Source organism: Schistocerca nitens, chromosome 1 (genome assembly GCF_023898315.1).
Source record: "Schistocerca nitens isolate TAMUIC-IGC-003100 chromosome 1, iqSchNite1.1, whole genome shotgun sequence".
NCBI classification, from domain to species: Eukaryota; Metazoa; Arthropoda; class Insecta; order Orthoptera; family Acrididae; genus Schistocerca; species Schistocerca nitens.
The window spans coordinates 592,123,170-592,150,730 of NC_064614.1; the positions used below are offsets into that span (position 1 = coordinate 592,123,170).

The 27,561-nt window shown below is 44.9% G+C and overlaps 1 protein-coding gene across 3 annotated transcripts in view; it reads right to left on the bottom strand.

Moving 5' to 3' along the window:
* The window catches only part of LOC126255978 (tumor susceptibility gene 101 protein), a 177,506-nt gene that overhangs the window by 71,020 nt on the left and 78,925 nt on the right, over positions 1-27,561 (bottom strand). For all 3 annotated transcript variants that reach the window (XM_049955444.1, XM_049955446.1, XM_049955445.1), the window contains 2 exons: positions 20,949-21,112; positions 20,746-20,863 (listed from right to left, as the gene is read on the bottom strand). In XM_049955444.1, coding sequence (XP_049811401.1) covers positions 20,746-20,863; positions 20,949-21,112 — 282 coding nt within the window. The remainder of the gene's footprint in view (positions 1-20,745; positions 20,864-20,948; positions 21,113-27,561) is intronic.

A 27,561-nucleotide genomic window follows, 5' to 3' on the forward strand; every position in this document is an offset into this window, starting at 1 on the left:
GGCTTGTTCCGTAGCCTCTTCTCCACAGTTGGCAGGAAGCCTTAGCATTGAACAGTTGTGTTGTTACAGTGTAAAGTATGGAACCCTGCGCAGAACGTCTGTCAATGTGATTGAAGCAATGTGCTGTCATTGAATTCTTGACAGCAGAACGTGTCACCCCAAAGGAGATTCATCAGAGATCGAAAGCAGTTCATGGTGATTGTGTTGATGTGAGTACTGTATGTTGTTGGGCGAGAAGTTTAACGATGTTGATGCAGGAACATCTGACCTGCGTGACGAACAAAGAGTTGGACGTCCTGTGACAGCAGCCACTGAGTTTCACAAGCAAAATGTTGACAGATTGATTCAGGACGATCATCGTATCACTCAGAGAGAAACTGCAAGCACAATCAGCATTCCACAAGAAGGTGTGGGTCACATTATTGCTTTGCTTGTCTATCGAAAGATTGCGCATGATGGGTATCCCAGATGCTGACTCCCAAAATGAAAGTGCACAGACTTGAAATTTGCCAGGAACTCCTCTCGCGTTACGAGAATGAAGGTTACGCCTTTCTCCATTCAATCATGTGACATCATTATGCTTCTGATGAAGACATTGAGAGAACTGTGAAACTGAGGTTTCAGAAACAGAGTGTCGACTTCTTCCATCTACATCTACATCTACATCTATACTCCGCGAGCCACCTTACGGTGTGTGGCGGAGGGTACTTATTGTACCACTATCTGATCCCCCCTTCCCTGTTCCATTCACGAATTGTGCGTGGGAAGAACGACTGCTTGTAAGTCTCCGTATTTGCTCTAATTTCTCGGATCTTTTCGTTGTGATCATTACGCGAGATATATGTGGGCGGTAGTAATATGTTGCCCATCTCTTCCCGGAATGTGCTCTCTCGTAATTTCGATAATAAACCTCTCCGTATTGCGTAACGCCTTTCTTGAAGTGTCCGCCACTGGAGCTTGTTCAGCATCTCCGTAACGCTCTCGCGCTGACTAAATGTCCCCATGACGAATCGCGCTGCTTTTCGCTGGATCATGTCTATCTCTTCTATTAATCCAACCTGGTAAGGGTCCCATACTGATGAGCAATACTCAAGAATCGGACGAACAAGCGTTTTGTAAGCTACTTCTTTCGTCGATGAGTCACATTTTCTTAGAATTCTTCCTATGAATCTCAACCTGGCGCCTGCTTTTCCCACTATTTGTTTTATGTGATCATTCCACTTCAGATCGCTCCGGATAGTAACTCCTAAGTATTTTACGGTCGTTACCGCTTCCAATGATTTACCACCTATGGCATAATCGTACTGGAATGGATTTCTGCCCCTATGTATGCGCATTATATTACATTTATCTACGTTTAGGGAAAGCTGCCAGCTGCTTCAGAAAACTTGTTCATCATTGGCAGAAATGTATCCAATTGGCTGGCCATTATGTGGAAAAGTGAATATTGGTGATTAAAGATCACATTCTACGAATTATTTCTGCATTTGATTTATTAAAATATTCCCACCCAAACCCAATTATTGAAGGTGGAGGCATTACTTTTCATTCGACCCTCGTATAATCTTAACTTTATTATTTTTGTTTGCTTTAAAGTTTTACTTTAATACAATGTCGTGTGTTAAAACTGATGGGCTTACATGCTGTCTGAGAACTTTTGTGATCTTACATCTGTTCTCTAAAATTCTTTCGTGGAATATATGCACTGGAATTAGTAGAGATAATAACTCAATACTTAGTTAAGTTGTTCAGTCACTTAAAGTCAAAATGTTAAATAAAAAACAGGGCATCAGAATTTCTGATTCTGAGGAACAGGGGATTCTTTGTACATAAAGAGGCCAATTCATTTGTTTCGAATCGCCTGTGGAGTTCTCAGAGGCCTACGTGTTTGCCAAAAGCCATGGATACAAAATGCAAACTGAGACAAACCATCAAAATCCCGTAGCACTTGATGCTCTTTGACAGGATTGACAATTACATGCTAGCACGATCATGGTTGTCAGTGATCCCAGTCTCACGACATGTGCATTTGCTACATAGTAGCTCCACAAGACAGAAGTGCAACATCACTATAGTCACAAGAGAATTGCCACCTTCAGTTCATGTCTACCAACAGGGAAATGTTGGCTTTCGGAGAACAATAACAGCAAATTGTTATAATATACGGACCTCCAAGATTCATTATTTTTACTATCCCAAATTAAACAGTTGCAAGTCCTCTAAAACATCCCCTTCAAACTTTTTAGCAAACTACTGTGAACCATTCACGGTAACCGCTGACATCATCTCACCCTCCTTGTAAATTTTAGGAGACCACAGCTACTGTCTGCATATTTTCACTGTTAATTGCCAGCTATTGCAAAAATTGTTGTCAAGAGATACTAAAAATGGCTGTTATGAGGTGAGAATCCCAAAATGTTTAAAATACAGGCACAACTTCAGAAAATTTACATGTTCACTTTTATTGCAAGGATCTACTCGAAAATATATGTTTTTCTACACTGATCAAACAGTGATTAAAAAAATTGGACCTGGTATACCAGTTACAACCTGTTTATAGGAATAGCTTAAGGTGATAAGAAGTGGCTATCCCCTCACTCACTAAATTTCTTATGGCTATTAAAAGCAGGCACTTGGAATCAGTAATGAATATAATCTATATTTCTGAGTGAAACATTTTTCTCTGGCTTTTTTATTTGGCTCTTTTGGCATTTTAGTTGAGCCAGTCGCAATTTAGACTGTGATGAACAAGTTGAGTGATTTGAATCCCGAACCAGTGCATCAACTGGAAGAGTAATGCAGTGGGTACTGTCATACACTGTAACACAAGTTTTCAGAAACAGTAGTGTCAGTGTGCCCTTAGCGTTGTACATGCTTGCTACAGAGGTACAGTTAATTGCACAAGGAAGGTTATCCAGTATATGCATCAAGTATCTAACTGGTGAACCATACTGGCAAGTCTCATTCTTCATCATAGTCTATATATCTTGCTTTCTTGGATTTCTATTTTTTGCAGTCGACTGAACACATACGTTTATCACAATATAGTTAATCCAACTGATTATTATTTAAAAACAAAGATGATGTGACTTACCGAACGAAAGCGCTGGCAGGTCGATAGACACACAAACAAACACAAACGCACACACAAAATTCAAGCTTTTGCAACAAACTGTTGCCTCATCAGGAAAGAGGGGAAGGAGAGGGAAAGACGAAAGGATGTGGGTTTTAAGGGAGAGGGTAAGGAGTCATTCCAATCCCGGGAGCGGAAAGACTTACCTTAGGGGGGAAAAAAGGACAGGTATACACTCGCACACACACACATATCCATCCACACATATACAGACACAAGCAGACATATTTAAAGACAAAGGGTTTGGGCCCAAACCCTTTGTCTTTAAATATGTCTGCTTGTGTCTGTATATGTGTGGATGGATATGTGTGTGTGTGCGAGTGTATACCTGTCCTTTTTTCCCCCCTAAGGTAAGTCTTTCCGCTCCCGGGATTGGAATGACTCCTTACCCTCTCCCTTAAAACCCACATCCTTTCGTCTTTCCCTCTCCTTCCCCTCTTTCCTGATGAGGCAACAGTTTGTTGCAAAAGCTTGAATTTTGTGTGTGTGTTTGTGTTTGTTTGTGTGTCTATCGACCTGCCAGCGCTTTCGTTCGGTAAGTCACATCATCTTTGTTTTTACATATATTTTTCCCACGTGGAATGTTTCCCTCTATTATATTGATTATTATTTAAGCTGTTCCTATCAATAAATAAATCGATATCCTCTTTTCAGCAGTCTATAACATTCTGATTCGCGTGCAATGATGCACTACTCCAGAGAACATTTTCTGGGCACTTCTACCGTTATCTGTTTTCCCTTACTGGCAAAATATTCTTAACACCTGTTACCTACTATTATTCCATTACTTTTCTGCTTTACTGCTGTATCAATTTTACATTACACATACAGAGTGTCCATAATTACAGTACAAATTTCAAAACAATGTAGAAAGAGAACCACAGCTCAGAATGATGTCAAATTTGAAAATCATATTATTGATGCAGGGGGAAACATCATGGGGAAATCAACTAACAAAAATTGGACTAATAGGTGGCATTGTAAGCATCAGAATATGCACACCATCAGACGCGGAGCACATGGCTGTTCGAGTCTCCAACTGTGATGCCCAACATGACTGTCTCCATGAAGGATCACATGCTGCTAGTAAAGCTCTTTTGTAAGGTCAATGACTGTGCACCAGTAGCCCTACAGAAGTAATAGACACTTGAGGATATGGAAAAAAGGCATTGATCCATTGTCTGCTAAGGGTTTGGACCAAAGGATTACATAATTCAAAAAGACCGCTTCATTTGAAGTGCAATGTGGTAGATGGACGAAAGCACTTGATGTGATGTCTGTCAAAAATGTGGCCACAGTGTTGCAGGAAGGGTCGAGCAGTGGTGTTCAAACATTCAGCACACAAGGATTTGTCCGAATGCTGAACGTGCCTGCATGCACAGTGCATACGATCCTACAAAACATCCATGTTCTGGAGCTGCTTCCTGCTGACCTGCCAGCAAGACAAACGTTCGCTCTCAAATTTCTTGCTCACATGGAAGTGGACAATGAATGACTGGAACATTCTGTGGACAGACAAAGCCCATTTCCATCTCCTATGACACGTTAATATGCAGCATTGTAGAATATGGGCAACACAAGATCAGCACTCACATCAAATGGTATCAAAAGATGATATACAGGAGACTAAACCACAAGTAAAATGACAAAGGAACTAAAAGGAAGGCACAGGGAAGTGTCAGTGGCTGGCCACTTGGGTAAGATATGGGCAAGCCAGTCTCCCACGAACACACTGAAATCATCTTCCTAAAATCTTGTTAAAAATGTTGGACAATTTACAAAACTATAAAACTTGAACCACATTCGTTTGATCGTTACCTAAAATACGCTGTAGATCCATCGGCAAATCAGCCATGGAAAGCTGGTCAGAAAATAAAATGCAGTCCACTTGTGGCATACAGTGATCTGTACGCCACAAGTACTACATGCTGGAGGGTCCGCTCACTGGGGCCAAAATACGAATGTCATAGGGCTGTGGCCTATGCGAAGGTGAGTGAGGAGGACCTCGTCCTGTCAACATGACTGGAAGGAGGTATGCCACAGCCTATTTGTGGGCTTTACGACACGGAGCTTATTGTCGGTAACTTCCAGTTACTTATCCTCCCACTGACGCAAGACTCTCGATCTCCTGGATAGTCTGGACTATTTTATCTGCTGGGTACAAATGTTTCAGAGAGTGAATGGCACTCAGAGAATTGGAACGGACAATAAATTTAGCACTTTAAGAAAGTCTCATCTGCTCCAGTGCCTGCAAGACTGCATACAATTCTGCATCAAAGACAGTCAAAGGCTTGTGGCAGTCAAACCTTGAGGACATGATCTGTGAAAACAACATAGCAACCAACAAAATCCCTGTTTCGACCCATCTATAAAAACAGTGTGACAGGCATGGTGCTAAGGTAAAATGTCAGAAAATACCACATTAAAAACAGAAGCTGCAGTTCTTTCTCTCCTGTACCGCACCAGATCTAAAAGCACTCTGCGCCTCTCCAGTAATCAGGGCGGCAGACAGTTAAAACCCTGGGTTTGGGGTCATACAGACTCCACAGTGAGTGACTCCAGCACACACTGCACACAGATCCCAAATTGCATTGTAGACAGTTGGAGAAAAGGTGCTCCAGAGGCGGACAAGCAACAGTATCGTGTGCGGTTGAAGTCAGAGCTGCGAGGAACTTACACACCTGATGCACCATGAGGAGCTGAAATCAGATGGTAAGTGGCGATTCCCCCACCTCAGCACAGAGGTTGGGTACGGGACTGGTCCGATAAGCACCCATGGCCAGCTGAACCCCCTCATGGTGGACAGTGTCAAAGATCCGCAAATAAGAGGGCCTTGCTGACTCATACACTGTGCACCCATAATCCAGTCACAAATGCATGAAAGCCGTATAAAACTGGAGGAGATGTGCCCTGTCTGCTCCCCAAGATCTGTGGCTAAGGCACTTTAAGATATTCAGTGCTTTCAGGCTTCTGGCTTTAACGTCTCTCAAATGTGACAACCACGACTATCTGGAGTAAAAAATGAGGCCCAGAAACTTCACCGAGTCTCTAAAACATAGGATGGTGTCCCCCATATGCAAATTAAAAATATGACAAGAACGATTAAAATGAACACACACACACACACACACACACACACACACACACACACACACACTTATCCACAGAAAACTGAAAACCTGACTTTGCAGTCCATTCCTCTAACTGCCGCACTGTAAGTTGTAACTAGTCGCTCGCTGTTGCAAAACTGCAGGAGGAATAGCAAACAGCAATATCATCCACAAATATGGAGTATTGTACAGGACTCTGTACTGTAAATGTGATACTGTTTATGGCTATGGCAAGAAGAGTAACACTTACAACACTGCCCTGTGGGACACCACTCTCCTGTTCAAATCGATCTGACAGTGAGCTCTCACTTGGAGAAAGGAGAGTTGTAGGCATCAGAACAGTTGGATCTGAAGTCCAACTTGCCTCTCTCGACAGTTGCACGGTAGCGACTAACTGCCAGATCCAAGCTTGCTTCGGCTGTAGAATTTGCAAAATGTTCGGCCAGCGACTGAGTGATGTCTCCAGGTGTCGTTTGGGGACACTCCTGTTTAGCACTGGTAAACGACTGTGTTTACTAGATATACTCTGGATGGCTTCCCATACTTTTGTAGAACAAGTGGAACAGTTCATGGAGTCCAGGAACGCTTGCCATGACCATTTTCAGCTCTCCTACACGATGTGGTGAACCTCGACTCTTGTGATTCAAAAGGCTGTGAGGTTGTCCACTGTCGGGTGGCATTTAAACCCTCAAAGAGCCACATGCCTGACCTGGATGGCTGAATGGCACTCTTCTGTCTGCCAAGATACAGGTCGCTTCCTAAGAGGAGTGAAACACTTTGGTATGGCTAGGTCGGCAGCATGATGGATCACATGCACGCTGTGGTCCACCCATTCCTGGACGCTGTCACAGTGTTCAAACGCCGCCAACTGGCTGAACAGCGCCCAGTTAGCCCTGCCAATCATCCAAGTTGGTGGCTTCTGTTCCAGCAGTCCACAGCCCAGTAGATGAACATAGGTTGGGCAGCGGTCACTCGAATGAAGGTCGTCAATGACCTCCCAGAGAAGAGAGTCAGTGGGAGAGCAAAGAGATACATCAATGGCCGAGAATGACCCAGTAGCAGCACAGAAATGAGTTGGAGTACCATTGTTTAGAATGCACAGCTCTTGAGATGTCAGGAGGTGCACCAAACCTCAACCCCAACGACAGGTAGAGGTCGAGACCCACAGGACACGATGGGGATTGAAGTCTTCCAGGAGGAGAAACGGTTGGGGGGTTGTTCCACAAGCTCTGCAGCAGCCCCGGAGTTTACTGCATCCAGCAGAAGTAAATAAAGAGAGCAAACTGTAACAGGATTTCAACTGCAGCTGCTTGCAGGTCAGTATCCAGGGGGAGGTCAGAGGAGTGGTGTTCTCTCCTGTGGCCCTTTCCCTAGTCAGGTCACCCTTGCAATATACTGTATAGCCCCATAGTACAGGGGAAGCAGATGTTTTTACTTGTGTTTCCTGTAAACACAAGCACAGGGGGTGTTGCTGTGCTCGGAGCTTCGGTGTCCTGAATCCATTCATGTTCCACTGTATAATTGGTGCCATCTGTCATGGGGGGTAGTACTTTCATACTGACTTCCTGCCTGGGAGGGGAGCCCACAATGGTTAGAGGCTCAGTCTTGGGATGAGATGATTGCCCCAGTTCGACATGAACCTCCACTGCCTCTGAGAAAGATTTGAGAGAGACATCAGATAGGAAGACATCAACATCATCAGATTAGGTACCTCCTGTCTCCTTCAGTGGGAGATTCTTTGCCTTTGACTTTGTTCCCTCCCCCCCCCCCCCCCTCCCCCCCGAGATGGCTCTGGTAGTGGTTGTAGCAGAGATGGGCAGTGCATAAGACTTGACCCCTGGAGGGGCAGGAAGATCCACCGTGTCACCAACCAGGGGCTTTTCTGAAGTTCTGGGGGGAGGGGCAGGCTTCAAAGGAACTGCAGCAGTACAAGTGGATTGACAAATGCACGTGTTAGTGCTGGCAGTAGCAACCTCCATTTGTGTAGTGGCATCAGTTTCCGGAACTGGCTGTTTCAGAATGGAAGAAAAGCAGGCAGCAAATGTGGGTGGCTGCATAGACTTGTATAACTTCTTGGCTTCACCATACGGGATGTGCTTTGTCATTCTGATCTCCGGGATCTTCTGTTCCTAAAGGAAAACTCAGCAGTCCCTGCTTCACACAGGGTGATCCCCAGAGCATTTGACACACTTCGGAGGAGAGGAGCAACCAATTTTGTCATGGGCAACTTTACCACATTTCCCATATGTCTTCTCCTTTACAGCCAAGAGTAGTGTGCCCAAAGTGCTGGCATTTAAAACACCGCATTGGATTTGGGTAATGAGATTTTACATTTACGCATAGGAAACCTGTATTCACGTGCTCTGGTAGTTCGGGGCTGTTAAAAGTAAGGATAGAATACTCTGATTTTACAAGACCACTATCCACCCATTTCATAACATTTTGCACGTCAACAATGCCTTCCCGGGACCATTTGGCTTTCAATTATTCTCGGGGAATGTCAACTAGAACCCTGCAAGTTACAACTCCTTTGCTGTAGTTCCAGCTGCTGTGAAATTCAGTTGCTATCGCATAATCCCCAAGGCATTAAGCTTCCTGGAGGTCCTGGACTTGTTGGAACTAGATGTTTCAGCAAACAGGGTACCAATGCGCAAGTGCTTAACAGGTTTTAAGGTGCCAGCAATACCTTCTAAGCCTTTCTGTATGTAAAACAACTGAACTTTCTCAAAACTATCCTCTCTTCTTTTAACTATAAGAAATATATTCTGCAATACTGCCTCAATCAGCAGAACTGGCTACATGAGCACCCTTCTTAGACTGGGTGTTGGTACCTTCTGGCAGCCAATCCTTTATGCTGGGAGCAGCTAGGGAAATAAGGTTCCATTTAGACAGAGCCCCACGTGCATGAGTGAGCCTTATGCAACTGAGGTGCAACAGTTTTCCCCATAGGTTGCCCACTAATGAATGTTCCACCTCAGCAGCCATGCATCCCATCAGCATGCAGCACACTTTGAGACTGAGGTTTTTTTTTATATACAGGTTTATTCCACCCTCATGCTCTGGGCAGTCAAGCCAAGATTCCTGTTCCCTAATATGCTCAACGTCCCACCACTGCACTGTACGGTGGCTGCTGATAATGTCCAGAACTTACAGTAATAGGGGGCTGGCAGCACTTACCAGTCCACTGCTCTGGAACCCCAGGGTCATCACAACCATATCAGCAAATGAATGCTGAGCCCCTGAGGGTGAGATGACCCCTGCAGGTCCTGCTACCTGTACCATGATTGGTAAATAGTATGAAAGTCTTTTGCACACCAACATAATTCCAGCCTTTTAACACGGTGGCTCTGCGGGTAGGATCACTTTTACGTAAGATGGTGCTCCTCCACATGTTGCACTGCCAGTGAAGCAGCTGCTGCACAGGCATTTTGGAAATGTTAGAATCATCATCTGCCATTTCCCTACAGTCTGGCTGTCCAGATCAGCTGATCTTAATCAGTGTGACTTCTGGCTGTTCAAATGGCTCTGAGCACTATGGGATTTAACTTCTGAGGTCATCAGTCCCCTAGAACCTAGAACTACTTAAACCTAACTACCCTAAGGACATCACACACATCCATGCCCGAGGCAGGATTCGAACCTGCGACCAAGCGATCGCGCACGGTTCCAGACTGTAGCACCTAGAACCGCTCGGCCACACCGGCCGGCCTTCTGGCTGTGGTGTTATCTGAAAGATGATGTGAACAGTGTTCCAATTCCAGATGTACTTGAATTTAAGGCACGCACTGTGCAATGCATTCTGAACGTGACCACTGAGATGCTCCAATCTCTTGTGGAACATGCTGTTTCTCGACTTCAGTTTGTGGCAGAAAACGGTAGACTCCTTACTGAACATGTCTTGCACTGGCCACATGACAATCAGAAACTAATAACATTTTGCTATTTATGTGGTTTTTGGTTGGTTGGGTTTGGGGTTTGACGGCGGCTGAACATCAAGGTCATCAGTCCCCAATTCCGAACAGACATACTTGTAAAAGGCCTATACAGTAAAAGCGTAACCTCTGCACCCAGAGGGAGGGAACACCAAGGGGTACAGAGCTAAAATGAACACCGCAATAACACAAAATAGAGGACACTTAAAAGGAGCAGTGCAAATAGTTGACTAAAGTACAACAGAATACAGTGGTTGATGGATCAGGTAAAAGGTCAACCACTCAACTACAAAAGAAGAACCTCCAGCTGGAAATTGTTGATAGAGGTACCTACACAACTTGTTACCATAACAGACACTATTTTGGCATACACATCACAATTAAAAGTCGCTGGAGTTGGTGTAGCCTGAGAAATCATGCAAGAGTGCCCACACTAGAGCGAGTGATAAAACCCAACTGCATGGATAAAACGTAAAACTGGGTCAGCTATAGAGGCATCGTCACCTAGAATTAAAGGAAGTGCAGCTGGTAAATTAAAGGACTGCTGCAAGGGGGCTAAAAGGGGGCAGTCCATCAGAATATGGACCACTGTCAGCCCTGCATCACAGCGGCACTTCAGCGGGTTCTCACGACAAAGGAGATAGCTGTGGGTCAACCACGTATGTACAATTCGGAGACGGCAGAGAACAACTGAGTCCCTACGGGTGCCCCTCAAAGATGAGTTCCATACGGCCGTGGACGACTTGACCATGCGGAGTCTATTTGGCGTGTTCAGGACAGACCATTCAGAGCTCCAGACATCGCAGACCTTGGGATGTAGGGCTGACCGGAGGTCTCTTTCCACGAGACCAAACTCCAGGGGTGGCGAAGTGGTGGCCTGCTTGGCCAACCGATCACACGTTCGTTTCCTGGAATGCCGATGTGGCCCGGAGTCCACACAAACATCGCTGAATGACCACAATCGGCGAGAGCAAAAACAGCATCTTGAATACAAAATTGTTGAGGCTTTCGTGGCCACTTGTTGACAAACTGCCTATTGGCTTCTGTCTCGGGTTCTTCGGCCGACGTTCATCTAATGATTTTTCTGACGTTTCGCCAGCACGAGTGGCTGGCATTGTCAAAGCTTCACCCTCCATTGCCGGTGGTGAACTGGAGCCGAGCTCGCGGGCGCAGACTATATGTACCTGGCGCGCCAACGTCCGAGGGCTTCTCCGCGGTCATTTCCGGTGCGGTTCTCCTCTTGCTACCTGCGACGGTCGTTCGCTGCAGTACGGGAAGCCAGGATCCGTTGACCTTAAGGCTTTCCTCTTTCTTGTTCAAACTGTTCGCGTGTTTTTGTATTTCTACAGCTTCTCTGAACAAGCGCGTGTGATAGTGGTTCTCTACAGCCAGAACTTCCGTGTCGGCGAATTTTATTACGTGGTCGGTCTCATTCAGTGCGTGTTCTGCCACGGCCGATTTCTCCACCTGCCCCAACCTGCAATGTCGCTTATGCTCCTTGATCCTGGTGTTAATGGATCGTCCAGTCATCCCGACATAAACTTTTCCGCATGTGCATGGTATGCGGTATATTCCCGACATTGAAAGTGGGTCTCTTTTCTCCTTCGCCGATCTAAGACACTCTTTGATCTTCCTTGTCGGTTTGAAGATCGTCTTTACGCCATGTTTGCGCAATATACGGCCGATTCTGTCCGTCACTCTGGGAATGTATGGCAGAAAGGCCGTACCCGACATTTCTTTTTCTGGTTCCTTACTTCGCCGAGTGTTTGGCTCAGTTACACTTCTAATATAATTTGTGGAGTACCCATTGCTCCTCAGGACTGTTTCCAGGTGTTGCATTTCTCGTTTGAGGTGTTGCGGCTCACATATTCGTCCTGCTCTCGTTACGAGCGTACTAATCATGCCCCTTTTCTGGCTCGGGTGGTGGTTTGACAGTTTGTGCAGGTATCGGTCCGTGTGAGTCGGTTTTCGATACACGCTGTGTCCCAGGTTTTCGCCGTCCCTTGTGACCAGCACATCTAGAAATGGCAGTTTCTTGTCCTTTTCTACTTCCATGGTAAATGTTATGTTGGCATGGAGGCTGTTCAAGTGTCTTAGGAAGTCACCGAGCTGTTCTTCACCATGGCTCCACACCACGAAAGTATCATCGACGTACCTGTACCACACCTTAGGTTTGCAAGTGGCCGAGTCCGGTGCCTGTGCTTCGAATTGTTCCATGAAGAAGTTGGCCACCACTGGACTGAGAGGACTACCCATGGCGACGCCTTCCAGCTGCTCCAACCACACGTGGGGAAGACCGACACATACATTAAGGACTCAGGACATTTCATTGAGAAGCTGAAGAAACTGAAACTTGCACCAAACGACATCCTGGTCAACTTTGATGTTGTTTCGTTATTTACGAAAGTGCCACTCAGTGACGCTCTGGAGCACATCGGTTCCATTTTCCCGCTAGACATCAGAAAGCTCTTCCATGCATGTCTCACCACGAGCTATTTCACGTGGAATGGCGACTTCTACGAACAGCTGGAAGGCGTCGCCATGGGTAGTCCTCTCAGTCCAGTGGTGGCCAACTTCTTCATGGAACAATTCGAAGCACAGGCACCGGACTCGGCCACTTGCAAACCTAAGGTGTGGTACAGGTACGTCGATGATACTTTCGTGGTGTGGAGCCATGGTGAAGAACAGCTCGGTGACTTCCTAAGACACTTGAACAGCCTCCATGCCAACATAACATTTACCATGGAAGTAGAAAAGGACAAGAAACTGCCATTTCTAGATGTGCTGGTCACAAGGGACGGCGAAAACCTGGGACACAGCGTGTATCGAAAACCGACTCACACGGACCGATACCTGCACAAACTGTCAAACCACCACCCGAGCCAGAAAAGGGGCATGATTAGTACGCTCGTAACGAGAGCAGGACGAATATGTGAGCCGCAACACCTCAAACGAGAAATGCAACACCTGGAAACAGTCCTGAGGAGCAATGGGTACTCCACAAATTATATTAGAAGTGTAACTGAGCCAAACACTCGGCGAAGTAAGGAACCAGAAAAAGAAATGTCGGGTACGGCCTTTCTGCCATACATTCCCAGAGTGACGGACAGAATCGGCCGTATATTGCGCAAACATGGCGTAAAGACGATCTTCAAACCGACAAGGAAGATCAAAGAGTGTCTTAGATCGGCGAAGGAGAAAAGAGACCCACTTTCAATGTCGGGAATATACCGCATACCATGCACATGCGGAAAAGTTTATGTCGGGATGACTGGACGATCCATTAACACCAGGATCAAGGAGCATAAGCGACATTGCAGGTTGGGGCAGGTGGAGAAATCGGCCGTGGCAGAACACGCACTGAATGAGACCGACCACGTAATAAAATTCGCCGACACGGAAGTTCTGGCTGTAGAGAACCACTATCACACGCGCTTGTTCAGAGAAGCTGTAGAAATACAAAAACACGCGAACAGTTTGAACAAGAAAGAGGAAAGCCTTAAGGTCAACGGATCCTGGCTTCCCGTACTGCAGCGAACGACCGTCGCAGGTAGCAAGAGGAGAACCGCACCGGAAATGACCGCGGAGAAGCCCTCGGACGTTGGCGCGCCAGGTACATATAGTCTGCGCCCGCGAGCTCGGCTCCAGTTCACCACCGGCAATGGAGGGTGAAGCTTTGACAATGCCAGCCACTCGTGCTGGCGAAACGTCAGAAAAATCATTAGATGAACGTCGGCCGAAGAACCCGAGACAGAAGCCAATAGGCAGTTTGTCAGCATCTTGAATACCGCGCACCAAAGGGTCCCGAGAAAAACACTGGTCGAGTGCTTGCAATCCACTCAGGGAGTCACTGCATATGACAAAAGACTCCCCAGGGCAGGAGGAAAGGTGAGTGAGTGCACGATAAAGAGCAACCAGCTCCGCAGTGAAAACACTGCTCCCACAAGGCAGGGAAAGCTGCTCAACGTAGTCACCGTGGATGAAAGCAAACCCAGTGCATCCATCAACCACAGAACCATTGGTGGAGAGTACATCTGCATCGCGAAATGAGGCAAGAAGAGCCAGGAATTGTTGACAAAGACCGGCAGGTGGAACAGAGGACTTGGAGTCACAGGACAAATCTAAGCAAAGCTGCAAGTGAGGGAGGGACCAAGGAGGGGTAGAAGAAGACGGCCGGAAGGATGGAGGAAGGGGAAAGGACTCGAGTGATGAGAGAAGGGAATGAACGCGGACTGCGATCGGGAGACTCGACCTAGGCCGCCGTCATGGGGAGGGGAGAGCAGAAGATGGAAAAAGGAACCTGTGGTTTGGGTGGTTGGGCGAGGCATGGACGTGGGTGATGTACAATGCAAGCAACTGTTGTTGGCTGAATCATAGGGGAAGGATTCCAGCTTCTACAAGAAGGCTAGTCACTGGACTAGTGCAGAAGGCACCTGTCGCCAGTCTGATGCTACAATGGAGAATCGGGTCGAGGATCTGCAACATTGAAGGTGCTGTTGAGTTGTACACCATGCTCCCGTAGTCAAGACAGGACTGGACTAAGGCCTTATCGAGCTGTAGGAGGGTTGTTCGTGCAGCCCCCCCAAACGGTGTGGTTGAGGCAGCGAAGGATGTTGAGGTGCCATCAGCACTGTTGTTTAAGCTCGCGAAGATGAGGTGTCCAAGTGAGCTGAGCATGAAACAGCATGCCAAGGAAGCGATGCGCCTCCTCAATATGAAGGAGTTCATTGGCAAGGTAGAGCTCTGGATGGAGGTGGACCATTCGACAATGACAGAAATGCATCACCCGGGTCTTAGAGGCTGAGAACTGAAAACCATGGTTGGATGCCCAAAAATGTGCCTTACGGATAGCTCCCTGCAGCTGCCGTTCAGCGACACTGATGCTTGGGGAACTGTAATAAAGACAAAAGTAATCAGCATATAGAGAGGAACAGACCGATGAGCCCACCGCAGCATTAATCTCCACCAAAAAGTGGGGAACGCTGAGAACCGAGCCCTGCGGGACACTGTTCTCCTGAATATGAGCAAAGCTAAAATAAGTGCCAACTCTAACCCGAAAGGAGAGATTGGAGAGAAAATTCTGTAGAAAAATCGGAAGTGGACCCGTAAGCCCCATTCGTGCAGCGTAGCAAGGATATGATGGTGCCAGGTGGTATCGTACGCCTTCCGAAGATCAAAGAAAACAGCAACTAGATGTTCTCAGCGGGTAAAAACTGTACGAATAGCCGACTTTAGCGAGACTAAATTGTCGATCGCTGAGCGGCCCTGACAGAAGCCCCCCTGTTGCTGGGGTAGGAGGCTCTGAGCTTCGAGGATCCACATGAGACGCCAACTCACCATCCGTTCCAGGAGTTTGCACATAACATTGGTAAGGCTGATAAGGCAATAGCTATCAACTACCAGAGGACCTGCACCAGGTTTCAGCACCGGGATGGTAATGCTATCCTGCCAACGAGTTGGGAAAATGCCCTCCGTCCAGATGCGGTTAAACAGGGCAAGTAATTCACCCCGACAGTGCGCCGAGAGAGATGGCGAAGAAACTGGTTGTGAATTTGGTCTGGACCTGGAGAGGTATCAGGCCAAGCTGTAAGGGCACTTTGGAACTCCCATTCACTAAACGGGGCGTTGTATCATTCCCAACGGTGTGTGCGAAGCGACAACTGTGTACGCTCCGCCTGCTCTTTAATGGTGCGGAATTCTGCGCTGTAGCCTGCTGTTGTGGAAATACAAGCGAAGTACTCTGCCAGATGTTCAGCGATGGCGATTGGGTCAGTAAAAGTGTACCCTGAAGAGAAAGGCAAGGGACAGACGCATGAGGGCGAAAGCCAAAAATGAGCCGAACCCGCGACCACACCTGAGATGGAGAGGTGTGAGAACCTATGGTGGCAACATATCGTTCCCAGCAGTCCTGTTTGCTCCACCGGATTAACCACCGAGCCCGGGTCCGCAGCCATTTAGAAGCAACCAGATTCTCTAGGGAAGGATGATGCCAGTGTCGTTGTAGGACTCGCTGGCAGTCCCGGATAGCTTCTGCAATCTCTGGTGTCCGCCAAGGGACTCACTTATGCCTTAGGGTACTTGAAGAGCAGGGGTCAGTTGCCTCGGCAGCAGAAACAATGGCAATAGTGACCTCGTCCACTGGCAAATCAATATCACCAGGAAGTGGGGCAATGGCCATAGTACCTGAGGTGTGGGTCGCCCAATTAGCTCCACGAAGAGACCATCATGGCAGCTGGTCAGGGCGTTGGGATTGAAGAAGAGAAACCAGGATAGGAAAGTGGTCGCTACCACAGAGGTCATCGTGGATCCTCCAACTGAGGTATGGAAGAAGACCTGGGCTACTAAGAGAGAGGTCAATGGCCGAGTATGTGCCACGAGTCAAGCTAAAATATGTGGGAGCACCAGTGTTAAGGAGGCAAATGTCCTGCTGTGCCAAGAGAGCCTCAACGTTCCTAACCTGGCCCGACATCTGGGCCCCACCCCATACAGGGTGGTGGGCATTTAAGTCCCCCAGAAGGAGGAATGGCAGGGGGATCTGGGCGAACAAGGCAGCTAGGTTGGCAAGAGGGACAACCTCATCTGGAGGAGGGTAGAGGGAACAGATGGTAAGCTCCATTCCTGCCCGGATTCTAACAGCCACAGCCTCGTGAGCCGTGTGAAGTGGCACTGGGGCACTAGGAACAGTGGCAAGAACATAAACACAGAGACCGCCAGACACCCTGTCGTATTCCACGCGGTTCTTATAGCAACCCCAGTAGCCACAGAGGGAGGGGGTCCGCCGAACAGAAAACCAGGTTTCCTGTAGGGCCAGGCAAGTGGCAGGGAAGAGGCACAAAAGCTGTTTCAACTCAGCAAGGTGGTGGAAAAAACCATGGCAATTCCATTGTGGTTAAAGGTATCCGACTTTGAAGACATGAAAGAACGTGGGGAAGGGGGGGAGGGGGGGGGGATAGGTTACGCCTTAGAAGTGCACGCCGCCACCGATTGCGAAGTAGCCTGATCAACTTCCATAGGAGCTGCTCCTGAGTGGATGCTAGATGCTCCACATCATCTTCAGGTGCAGTGGTGAACTCCTTTTCTTTCCCTATGTCCTTCTCTTTTTTCTTTTTCTTCTTTTTGGTAGGGTCCCGTTTTTCCTTCAGTTTATCAGGCTGGGTGGGCTTTTCCGACCAAGTCTCATGGACCGAGGAAGACCTGGAAGCCCTACGGCCCTCAGGTGGTGGCTTTTTCAGCCACTGGCTGACATCTGATGGGGCAGGAACCGTGGAAGGGAGGGCACCAAGCAATCCCTTCTGCGCGAGGGGAGCTGGAGGAGGCAGGCACTTCTCTGTCTCAGGGGTGGGGACTGAAGTCCCCAAAGAAGGAGGGGTTGTTACTCCCAATGATGATAACAGGGGAGCAACGGAAGAGGGTGTTCCCCCAACTACCTGGGGGCAGGAACAGACGGCTGGGCTGGAGGGCCCACAAAAAGCGCCTGAGCTTGGGGGCTCATCGCCAGGGATGGCGACATCGAAGCTGCTGCAGCAAATGTCGATGAAATGCGCACAGGGTGAAGTCGGTCATACTTGCATTTAGCCTCTGTGTAAGAGAGCCTGTCCAAGGTCTTATACTCCATAATCTTCCGTTCTTTGTGATAAACCGTGCAGTCTGACGAGCAAGGTGAATGTTTCTGTCCGCAGTTGACACAAACAGGGGGCAGCGAACACGGGACGTTGGGGTGGGAGGCACGTCCACAATCCCGACAGGTAGGGTTGGCGTCACATCTCGATAACATATGCCCAAACCTCCAGCACTTAAAGCAGCGCATGGGAGGAGGGACGTAAGGCTTAACATCACATCGATATATGATCACCTTGACCTTCTCGGGCAGGGTGTCTCCCTCGAAACCCAAGATGAAGGCGCCAGTGGTGACCCTACTATCTTTAGATCCCCTGAAGATATGTCGTACAAAGTGGACACCGCGGTGTTCCAGATTTGCACGGAGCTCGTCGTCAGACTGCAACAACAGGTCGCGATGAAAAATAAGTCCCTGAACCATATTGAGGCTCTTATGAGGCGTAATGTAGATTGCAACATCACCGAGCTTGTCACAAGCAAGCAATGCCCGTGACTGTGCTGGGGATGCTATCTGTATGAGGACTGCTCCAGACCTCATTTTAGACATGCCCTCAACTTCTCCAAACTTGTCCTCTAAATTTTCCACAAAAAACTGAGGCTTTGTGGTCAGAAATGAGTTCAGCTGCAAACCAGAAAACGAGGAGAATACGTCTCACCAGGTAATTTAGACTGCCGTTCCTCCCCTGGTGTGGGCAGGGAAGGGAACGATTGGGGGGTCATACTGTAAAGCATTGAACTTTCCTTCCTTAGAGACTCGTGCTTGCGCACTATTCATATTTCTTTTCATGGTGGTCCCATGAGCAGCTGGGGTAAGGAATGTCCACCCAGACAGAGCCCCGCTTGCCTGGGTAAGCCTAATACAACCGGGGGCGGCAGGTTCCCCAGAGGTCGCCCGTTAGCAACTGTTCTACCTCAACAGCCATGCGTCTCCTCGGCGCGCAGCACACCTTGAGATTGAGGTTTTTTTTTATAGAGGTTTATACCATCCTCGTGACCCAGGTAGTTAAGCAAAGATCCCCAGGCTCTGTACCGTACAACGTTCCACCATCGCACCTTACGGTGGTCATTGAAGCACGCTCAGAGCTTACGGTATTGAGGACTGGTGGCACTTCCCAGTCCCCAGCTCAGGGACCCCAGGGTTGCCAAGCCCGTACCCAGCAACTAAATGCTGAGCCCCCTGAGTGTTATGTGGTTTTTGGCCTCAGGACAATTAAAAACGAATTTTTCCCATCTGATGTGGCATTACCTTGCTGTGGTGGGTGGGCTTACCTAACAGTGCCACAACTGCTGATTGCCAAAGTTGTGCAATCCTACAGATTGAACAGCATGGATGGTGTAAAATGCAACTCAAAACATAGCTGTCATGCTCCAGTTCACCTATCATTTCTAGCTGACCCCATTTACAATGTCATCTACTTTCTTTTATTTCACCATTTTTCCCCCCTATACTGATAATATTCTGCTCAAATTTGATGTCATTCTGAGAAGTGGTTCTCCTTCCACAGTGTTTTGAAAGTGGAACACACTATAATAATGCAGTAACATTTAGGACTGTAGATCAAATCAGACTTTTTTGTTGAGATTGATTTAAGATTGGACTTCTCCAAATATAAAAAAAGCACTATTAGGCAGTCTTTTGTAACTATTAACAAGTAGGGAAAAGAAGAAACTAGATTGCAGCATGTTAATAATATCACAAAATTAGTTTTTCTATGTCCTGAGAGTGTCATTATCCTGCAACTGTATGTTCAATAAATGAAAGGCTGCTCCAGTTGCTGATATGTACTTTATTTAAGTCCACAACCGCACATTCAGGTGCTTTACAATGGACATGAAAAATGCTATTTTAATGTATAACAAGACAGATATATAAATATTTTACACAATAAATTTAATGTAAGACATTTGCACAATGAAAGACTTATATCACATACAAAATTTACTGCTCTGACTGCATGCTATCTACTTTGGACTAGTGGAAGGAATTTTAAAATGTGATACAAGGAATATATAGAGGGGGCATTGGGTGGAGGGGGGGGGGGGGGGGGGGGAAGAAGGAGGAGGAGGAAGTAAATCCAGCTTTGCAGGTCACCTTATGCGAGATAGTCACGTAATGTACAGTATCGAAAACAATCTTTTAATTCTTCATACAATGAAGGAATACTTTATGGACATATGTGAAGAAACAGAAAATTATACCAGCCAAGGAATAGACACTTAATGCTTAATGGGCAGTGCATACTAAGAGACATGAACATATGCTGCCCCACTACTGACGACTTCTTTTAAAAATACTCTGAACATATGCTGCCCCACTACTGACGACTTCTTTTAAAAATACTCTGCAAGTTCGTAGCTGCATCTAGGTGTTAGTAAAAATGTTCTTTTAAGCAGTCCCTGTTGTGTCCAAGACATACTAGTGGCCTTTACAGTTCCCTGTGTTTTAATTTTTCACCACTCTTGCTACACTTGACCTGGATGCACTGTCCACTGCTACTATTTGAGATTATCATTAAATCTAAAAATTACTTTTAATTTTTTATTGGTAAAACACGCAATTTAACATTTTCAACATGTCACAATACAACTCAGTTTAAAGATGAAGCATGGCAATACATTTCATGTGTCGAATTGTACAGTTTTTAAAATTATGACAAGCCAATTTTCTCATGAAATTATTGGGCATATAACTTTTAAACCCACCAGGCTTTTACTTTTTTATCATTTGATGTTGCAGCACAACAGTACAATGTAAGATATATATTCTGCCCATACTTTAACTAGACATGTGTGCATTAACAATGGCAGTTTCTCTTTCATTTGAAAATGGTCTGGATGCACAGGCTGAAACCAGCTGAGAAGTTAAATAAGTACATACCAGCAATGGAGGAGTGGTCTTTCAATAATACTACAAAACAGCCAATAAAAAGCTGGTTGTAATCTTACCACTTACCATGCGTGGGGTAAGGTGTGCTGGTTGGGACATCAGACCTTGTTTTAGCAAACACTGGTGGCTGCTCTCCAAATGTCACTATCATAACCTGTATCAGGCCAACCAAATCAGACTGAGTCTAAAAAGAAGAAGAAAAGAATATGTAACACACAAAAATGTGGATAATGATCTCAAATTATTGGTGTGTACAGCACAGGACTCACTGGAACCCAGTCATGAAGATATGGAAGGTAAACCTTTCCACTGAAGTCAACGTATCTTGATGCTTTGATCTGCATATCTGGAGTTGGCTTTACGTAACACATTGGAGCATTATTTGGATGAGTGTCCATTAACCAAATGCACACCGGTATGTTATATACATTTCCTGTTCCCAAAAAAGAAAAATCAACTAGTCAAAATAATGCATAAATATCTGAAAATACGTAAATACATATTTGATTACAAGTTTTGAACTTGCTTACAGTCCTATATTTATACATGAAAAATGAAATTAGAAAAAGTACCCTACATACCTGTTGCTACTGACTACAACTTTCCAACTTATATTTGTTTTTTTACTGAATTTTGTTTGTTGGTCATCTAATAATATTTTTGTATAATGCATTAAGAAATTTGATAATCTTGAGTTAAACAGAAGCATAGCACCACACTGCTGCAGTAACTGCTTACAAAAATGATTCACAACGGCAGCACTATTCGTCCACCACAAAGATTATATTCATGCCTTATTGTGATGCTCCAGCACTTGAGGAGCTGTATGGTGGTAGATTTAACAAGTGTGTCAGCAAGTGCACAGCATTAGTTTACGGAAAGGATGAAAAGTAGCTATATCAAACAATAAGTAACTGGTAAGTTTTGAGGAAACAAGGAGCGAAAACTTCGTATGTGGAGTGTCTGGTGAAACTATTACATAATAGAAGTCTACACATAAACTGATCAAAGGATTAACTGGCAGCAAAGAAACTTGCTGATGCTTTCCGATATTACATTGGATAACATCATTGAAACTCTGCAATATTTCACATGCTCATTATTTTCAAGTGATGAAAGTTGGTGTTTGACGAAACAGCAACATTTAGTACACTAGAAAAGCATTAAAGAAAATATAGCAGAAAAATTGGCAACAAGAATGCAGGAAGAAGGTAATTATCGTCTGATGAACACCAAAGTTATGAATGGAGACACACCACATTCAAATAATTGCTTCTAATACTGATGTAAGGAAAGACTGTAAAAGGAAGAGAGAAGATGGAACAATGTTGCTGGCATAACGAGGTACAGAGCAGGTATAATGTATGGAAAAGCAAGGAAACAGATGGTTTCCTTACAAATGGGATAGAAAATGTTCTAAAATAATTGAAAACTTAGAAATACAGAGGTGAAAACACTTAACATACACATCCTGCATTATTTGAAAAACACTTTTTTTGAAAGGTGGATGCACAACTTTGGCATTGGAAGGTTACAAATTATCCAACAGGAACACAGAGAGCAGGAACATGGAAGTCATTAGTGACACAACACAAAAAAATTCTGTATATATACACACCAAAAAAAGTTTTGCATCAACCTGGTTCCCAGACCTCCTGAAGATAGGAGGTGACTGGGGATATTGCAACACAGACACAGTCCCATTCACTGTTCAGAAATGTCACTAAACCCGCCCAAAGATGTAAACAACCATGCATGAGCAGCGCCTATTAGATGGAGGGAGTCCAACAGCCGATCAGTTCCAGTCATTTCACCAGGAAGAAGGTGCAAGGTTCGTGTTGTCTGTAGTTCAACCATGCCTAGACGGTCAACACTGCAGTTCAATTGCGTCCACATTGTTACTTTGTGCCAGGAAGAGCTCTCAACAAGGGAAGTTTCCAAGCATCTCAGAGTGAACCGAAGTGATGTTGTTCGGACATGGAGGAGATACAGAGAGACAGGAACTGTCAATGACATGCCTCGCTCAGGCCACCCAAGGGCTATTACTGCAGTGAATGATCACTACTTACGGATTATGGCTCAGAGGAACCCTGACAGCAACGCCACCGTGTTGAATAATGCTTTTCGCACAGCCCCAGGACATCATGTTACGACTCAAACTGTGCACAATAGGCTGCATGATGCACAATTCCACTCCCTATGTACATGGCGAGGTCCATCTTTGCAACCATGACACCATGCAGTGCAGTACAGATGGACCCAACAACATGCCAAACGGACCGCTCAGGATTGGCATCACGTTCTCTTCACTGATGAGTGCCACATATGTCTTCAGCCAGATAATCGTCGTTGACGTGTTTGGAGACAATCCTGTCGGTTGAACGCCTTAGACACACTGCCAGTTAGTGCAGCAAGGTGGAGATTCCCTGCTGTTTTGGGGTGGCATTATGTGGAGCCGACGTACGCCGCTGGTGATCATGGAAGGTGCCATAATGGCTGTACGATACATGAATGCCATCCTCCGACCGATAGTGCTACCATATCGGCAGAATATTGGCAAGGCATTATATTCATGGATGACAATTCGCGCCCCCCATCGTGCATATCTTGTGAATGACTTCCTTCAGGATAATGACACTGCTTGACTAGAGTGGCCAGCATGTTCTCCAGACATGAATCCTATCGAATATGCCAGGAATGGATTGAAAAGGGCTGTTTATGGACAACATGACCCACCAACCACTCTGAGGGATCTACGCCAAATCACCATTGAGGAGTGGGACAATCTGGACTAAAAGTGCCTTGATGAACTTGTGGATAGTATGCCGTGATGAATACAGGCACGCATCAATGCAAGAGGACGTGCTACTGGGTATTAGTGGCACTGGTGTATACAGCAATCTGGACCACCACCACTGAAGGTCTTGCAGTATGGTGGTACAAAATGCAATGTGTGGTTTTCCTGAGCAATAAAAAGGGCAGAAATGATGTTTATGATGAACTCTATTCCAATTTTCTGTACAGGTTCGGGAACTCTCGGAACCGAGGTGATGCAAAACTTTTTTTGATGTGTGTACAATCAGAGACTGCAAGACTATGATCTGAGCTCACGTTTCCTATGGAACCAGTCATATTGTAAATAAGAAATTTGAAACGTTTGCAATCGAAACACAAAGAAATGTTGGACGAAAAACAATGATTCAGTGAAAGACAAATATACAAGAATGAAAAGCAGCAGTGTACAAATAAATTTGGAAAAGGACAAGAAGATGCAGATATACTTCACACACTCGGCTGTGCTAGAAACTGGCCACAGACCACTAACTAACTTGCAGTTCTAAGCATTAACATTAACTCAATCAAAAACATAAGATTTTACTTGTTACACATAGTGCTATAATTAATATGAAACTCTAATGTCCAAACCTCAGTGAGCTCATGCACAGATGGAGCAACTCTTACTTGTATAGCAAAGCATTTATGACTGTATAGGGCATATTCATTTACAATATAATATGTATAACATACACCCTAGCATAAAAACAGAACAGTTGATAATCCAAGAGTCTTTTTGAACATTAAATGGAGTTGATATTTTATTACCTTATGACAATTTATGCTATAAGGTGAATCTAACAAAACATGTGGAATCTTAATTACTGATCCTGCTAACACTTTGAATGCAGCAAGCATTGCTGGATATAGATGTCAAACACCTTGTAATCTGTAGGGAGAATTTTTAATCCTTGTCCCAAAGCCAATCAATTGAGCAGTCATATCATATCCCCATACATCGAAACCAAATTCTGCTGACTGAAGAATATTATACTGTAATACAATCTCTCTGTGTTTACCACTTATCTCTCCCACATTCCCTCCTCCTTACCCACCCTGGTCCAATTTCTCTGTTGTCTAAATATTTGTATCATTTTACAGCAAAATACTGACCAGCCACAAACTATCCACAAAAATTAAGTTCTAATATTGTTCACCATTTGACACTAGTCCGTAAACATTACAGCAAATAGCCCTTGATATTAAGTTACTTGTCCTCCTCTGTAATGAACAAACATTCTGTAATACCTTTAGCATTTAAGGTATGTTTCATTTACATAGTATCATCTAGGTGACCATTAGTCAAATGTTGCCTTCAGAAGGTCCAAAAAGACAAAACCCACCATTAATTTCTGAAGATGTTACGGCTATTATTTTCCACGATCTTCTCACATTACTGAAAAATATTTGCTCTTGCCCCAGTGATTTGTGAACCAGTCTCTTTTCTTCCAATGTAATGTAACAAGAGAAAGCTCTGGTCTGAAACTATTTGAGCTTACCATTATTATTAACAGTGACACTGTTTGTAGAGTCTCAATTAACAATGCACTATTACTACAACCTGGTGTCTCCAGTAAGTCTACACCTACTCTAGTACAATTATTCAAGATTTTTTCACCACAGGGTGATCACCTCCAAACCACATATCATCAGATGAAAAACCTCCAAAAATACTATTTCCTTTTTCAAGTGCCAGTAATAATTTTGTTGTTGTTGTGGTCTCCAGTCCAGAGACTGGTTTGATGCAGCCCTCAATGCTATTCTATCCTGTGCAAGCTTCTTCATCTCCCAGTACCTACTGCAGCCTACATCCTTCTGAATCTGCTTAGTGTATTCATCTCTTGGTCTCCCTCTACGATTTTTACCCTCTATGCTGCCCTCCAATACTAAATTGGTGATCCCTCAATGTCTGAGAACATGTCCTACCAACCGATCCCTTCTTCTAGTCAATTTGTGCCACAAACTCCTCTTCTCCCCAATTCTATTCAACACCTCCTCATTTGTAGTGATCTAACCATCTAATCTTCAGCATTCTTCTGTAGCACCACATTTCGAAAGCTTCTATTCTCCTCTTGTCTAAAATATTTATCGTCCACATTTCACTTCCATACATGGCTACACTCCATACAAATACTTTCAGAAACGACTTCCTGACATTTAAATCTATACTCGATGTTAACAAATTTTTCTTCTTCAGAAACGCTTTCCTTGCCATTGCCAGTCTACATTTTATATCCTCTCTACTTCATCAGTTATTTTGCTCCCCAAATAGCAAAAACCCTTTACTACTATAAGTGCCTGATTTCCTAATCCAATTCCCTCAGCATCACCCGACTTAATTCAATTACATTCCATTATCCTCGTTTTGCTTTTGTTGATGTTCATCTTATACCCTCCTTTCAAGACACTGTTCATTCCGTTCAACTGCTCTTCCAAGCCCTTTGCTGTCTCTGACAAAATTACAGTGTCATCGGCGAACCTCAAAGTTTTTATTTCTTCTCCATGGATTTTAATACCTACTCCGAACTTTTCTTTTGTTTCCTTTATTGCTTGCTCAATATACAGATTGAATAACATTGGGGATAGGCTACAACCCTGTCTCACTACCTTCCCAACCACTGCTTCAATTTCATACCCCTCGACTCTTATAACTGCCATCTGGTTTCTGTACAAATTGTAAATAGCCTTTCGCTCCTTGTATTTTACCCCTGCTACCTTCAGAATTTGAAAGAGAGTATTCCAATCAACATTGTCAAAAGCTTTCTCTAAGTCTGCAAATGCTAGAAACATAGGTTTGCCTTTCCTTAATCTTTCTTCTAAGATAAGTCGTAAGGTCAGTATTGCCTCATGTGTTCCAACATTTCTATGGAATCCAAACTGATCTTCCTCGAGGTTGGCTTCAATCAGTTTTTCCATTCATCTGTAAAGAATTCACGTTAGTATTTTGCAACTGTGACTTATTAAACTCATAGTTCGGTAATTTTCACATCTGTCAACACCTGCTTTCTTTGGGATTGGAATTATTATATTCTTCTTGAAGTCTGAGGGTATTTCACCTGTCTCATACATCTTGCTCACCAGATGGTAGAGTTTTGTCAGGACTGGCTCTCCCAAGGCTGTCAGTAGTTCTAATGGAATGTTGTCTACTCCAGGGGCCTTGTTTTGACTCAGGTCTTTCAGTGCTCTGTCAAACTCTTCACGCAGTATCATATCTCCCATTTCATCTTCATCTACATCCTCTTCTATTTCCATAATATTGTCCTCAAGTACATCGCCCTTGTATAGACCCTCTATATACTCCTTCCACCTTTCTGCTTTTCCTTCTTTGCTTAGAACTGGGTTTCTATCAAAGCTCTTGATATTCATGCAAGTGGTTCTCCTTCCTCCAAAGGTCTCTTTAATTTTCCTGTAGGCAGTATCTATCTAACCCCTAGTGAGATAAGCCTTTACATCCTTACATTTGTCCTCTAGCCGTCCCTGCTTAGCCATTTTGCACTTCCTGTCGATATCATTTTTGAGACGTTTGTATTCCTTTCTGCCTGCTTCATTTACTGCATTTTTATATTTTCACCTTTCATCAATTAAATTCAATATTTCTTCTGTTACCCAAGGGTTTCTATAGCCCTTGTCCTTTTACCTACGTGATCCTCTGCTGCCGTCACTATTTCATCCCTCAAAGCTACCCATTCTTCTTCTACTGTATTTCTTTCCCCCATTCCTGTCAATTGTTCCGTTATGCTCTCTGTGAAACTGTGTACAACCTCAGGTTTAGTCAGTTTATCCAGGTCCCATCTCCTTTAATTCCCACCTTTTTGCAGTTTCTTCAGTTTTAATCTACAGTTCATAACCAATAGATTGTGGCCAGAGTCCACATCTGCCCCTGGAAATGTCTCACAATTTAAAACCTGGTTCCTAAATCTCTGTCTTACCATTATATAATCTATCTAATACCTATTAGTATCTCCAGGGTTCTTCCATGTATACAACCTTCTTTCATGATTCTGAAACCAAGTGTAGTGTTCTATTTATAGGGGACTCAACAATGGA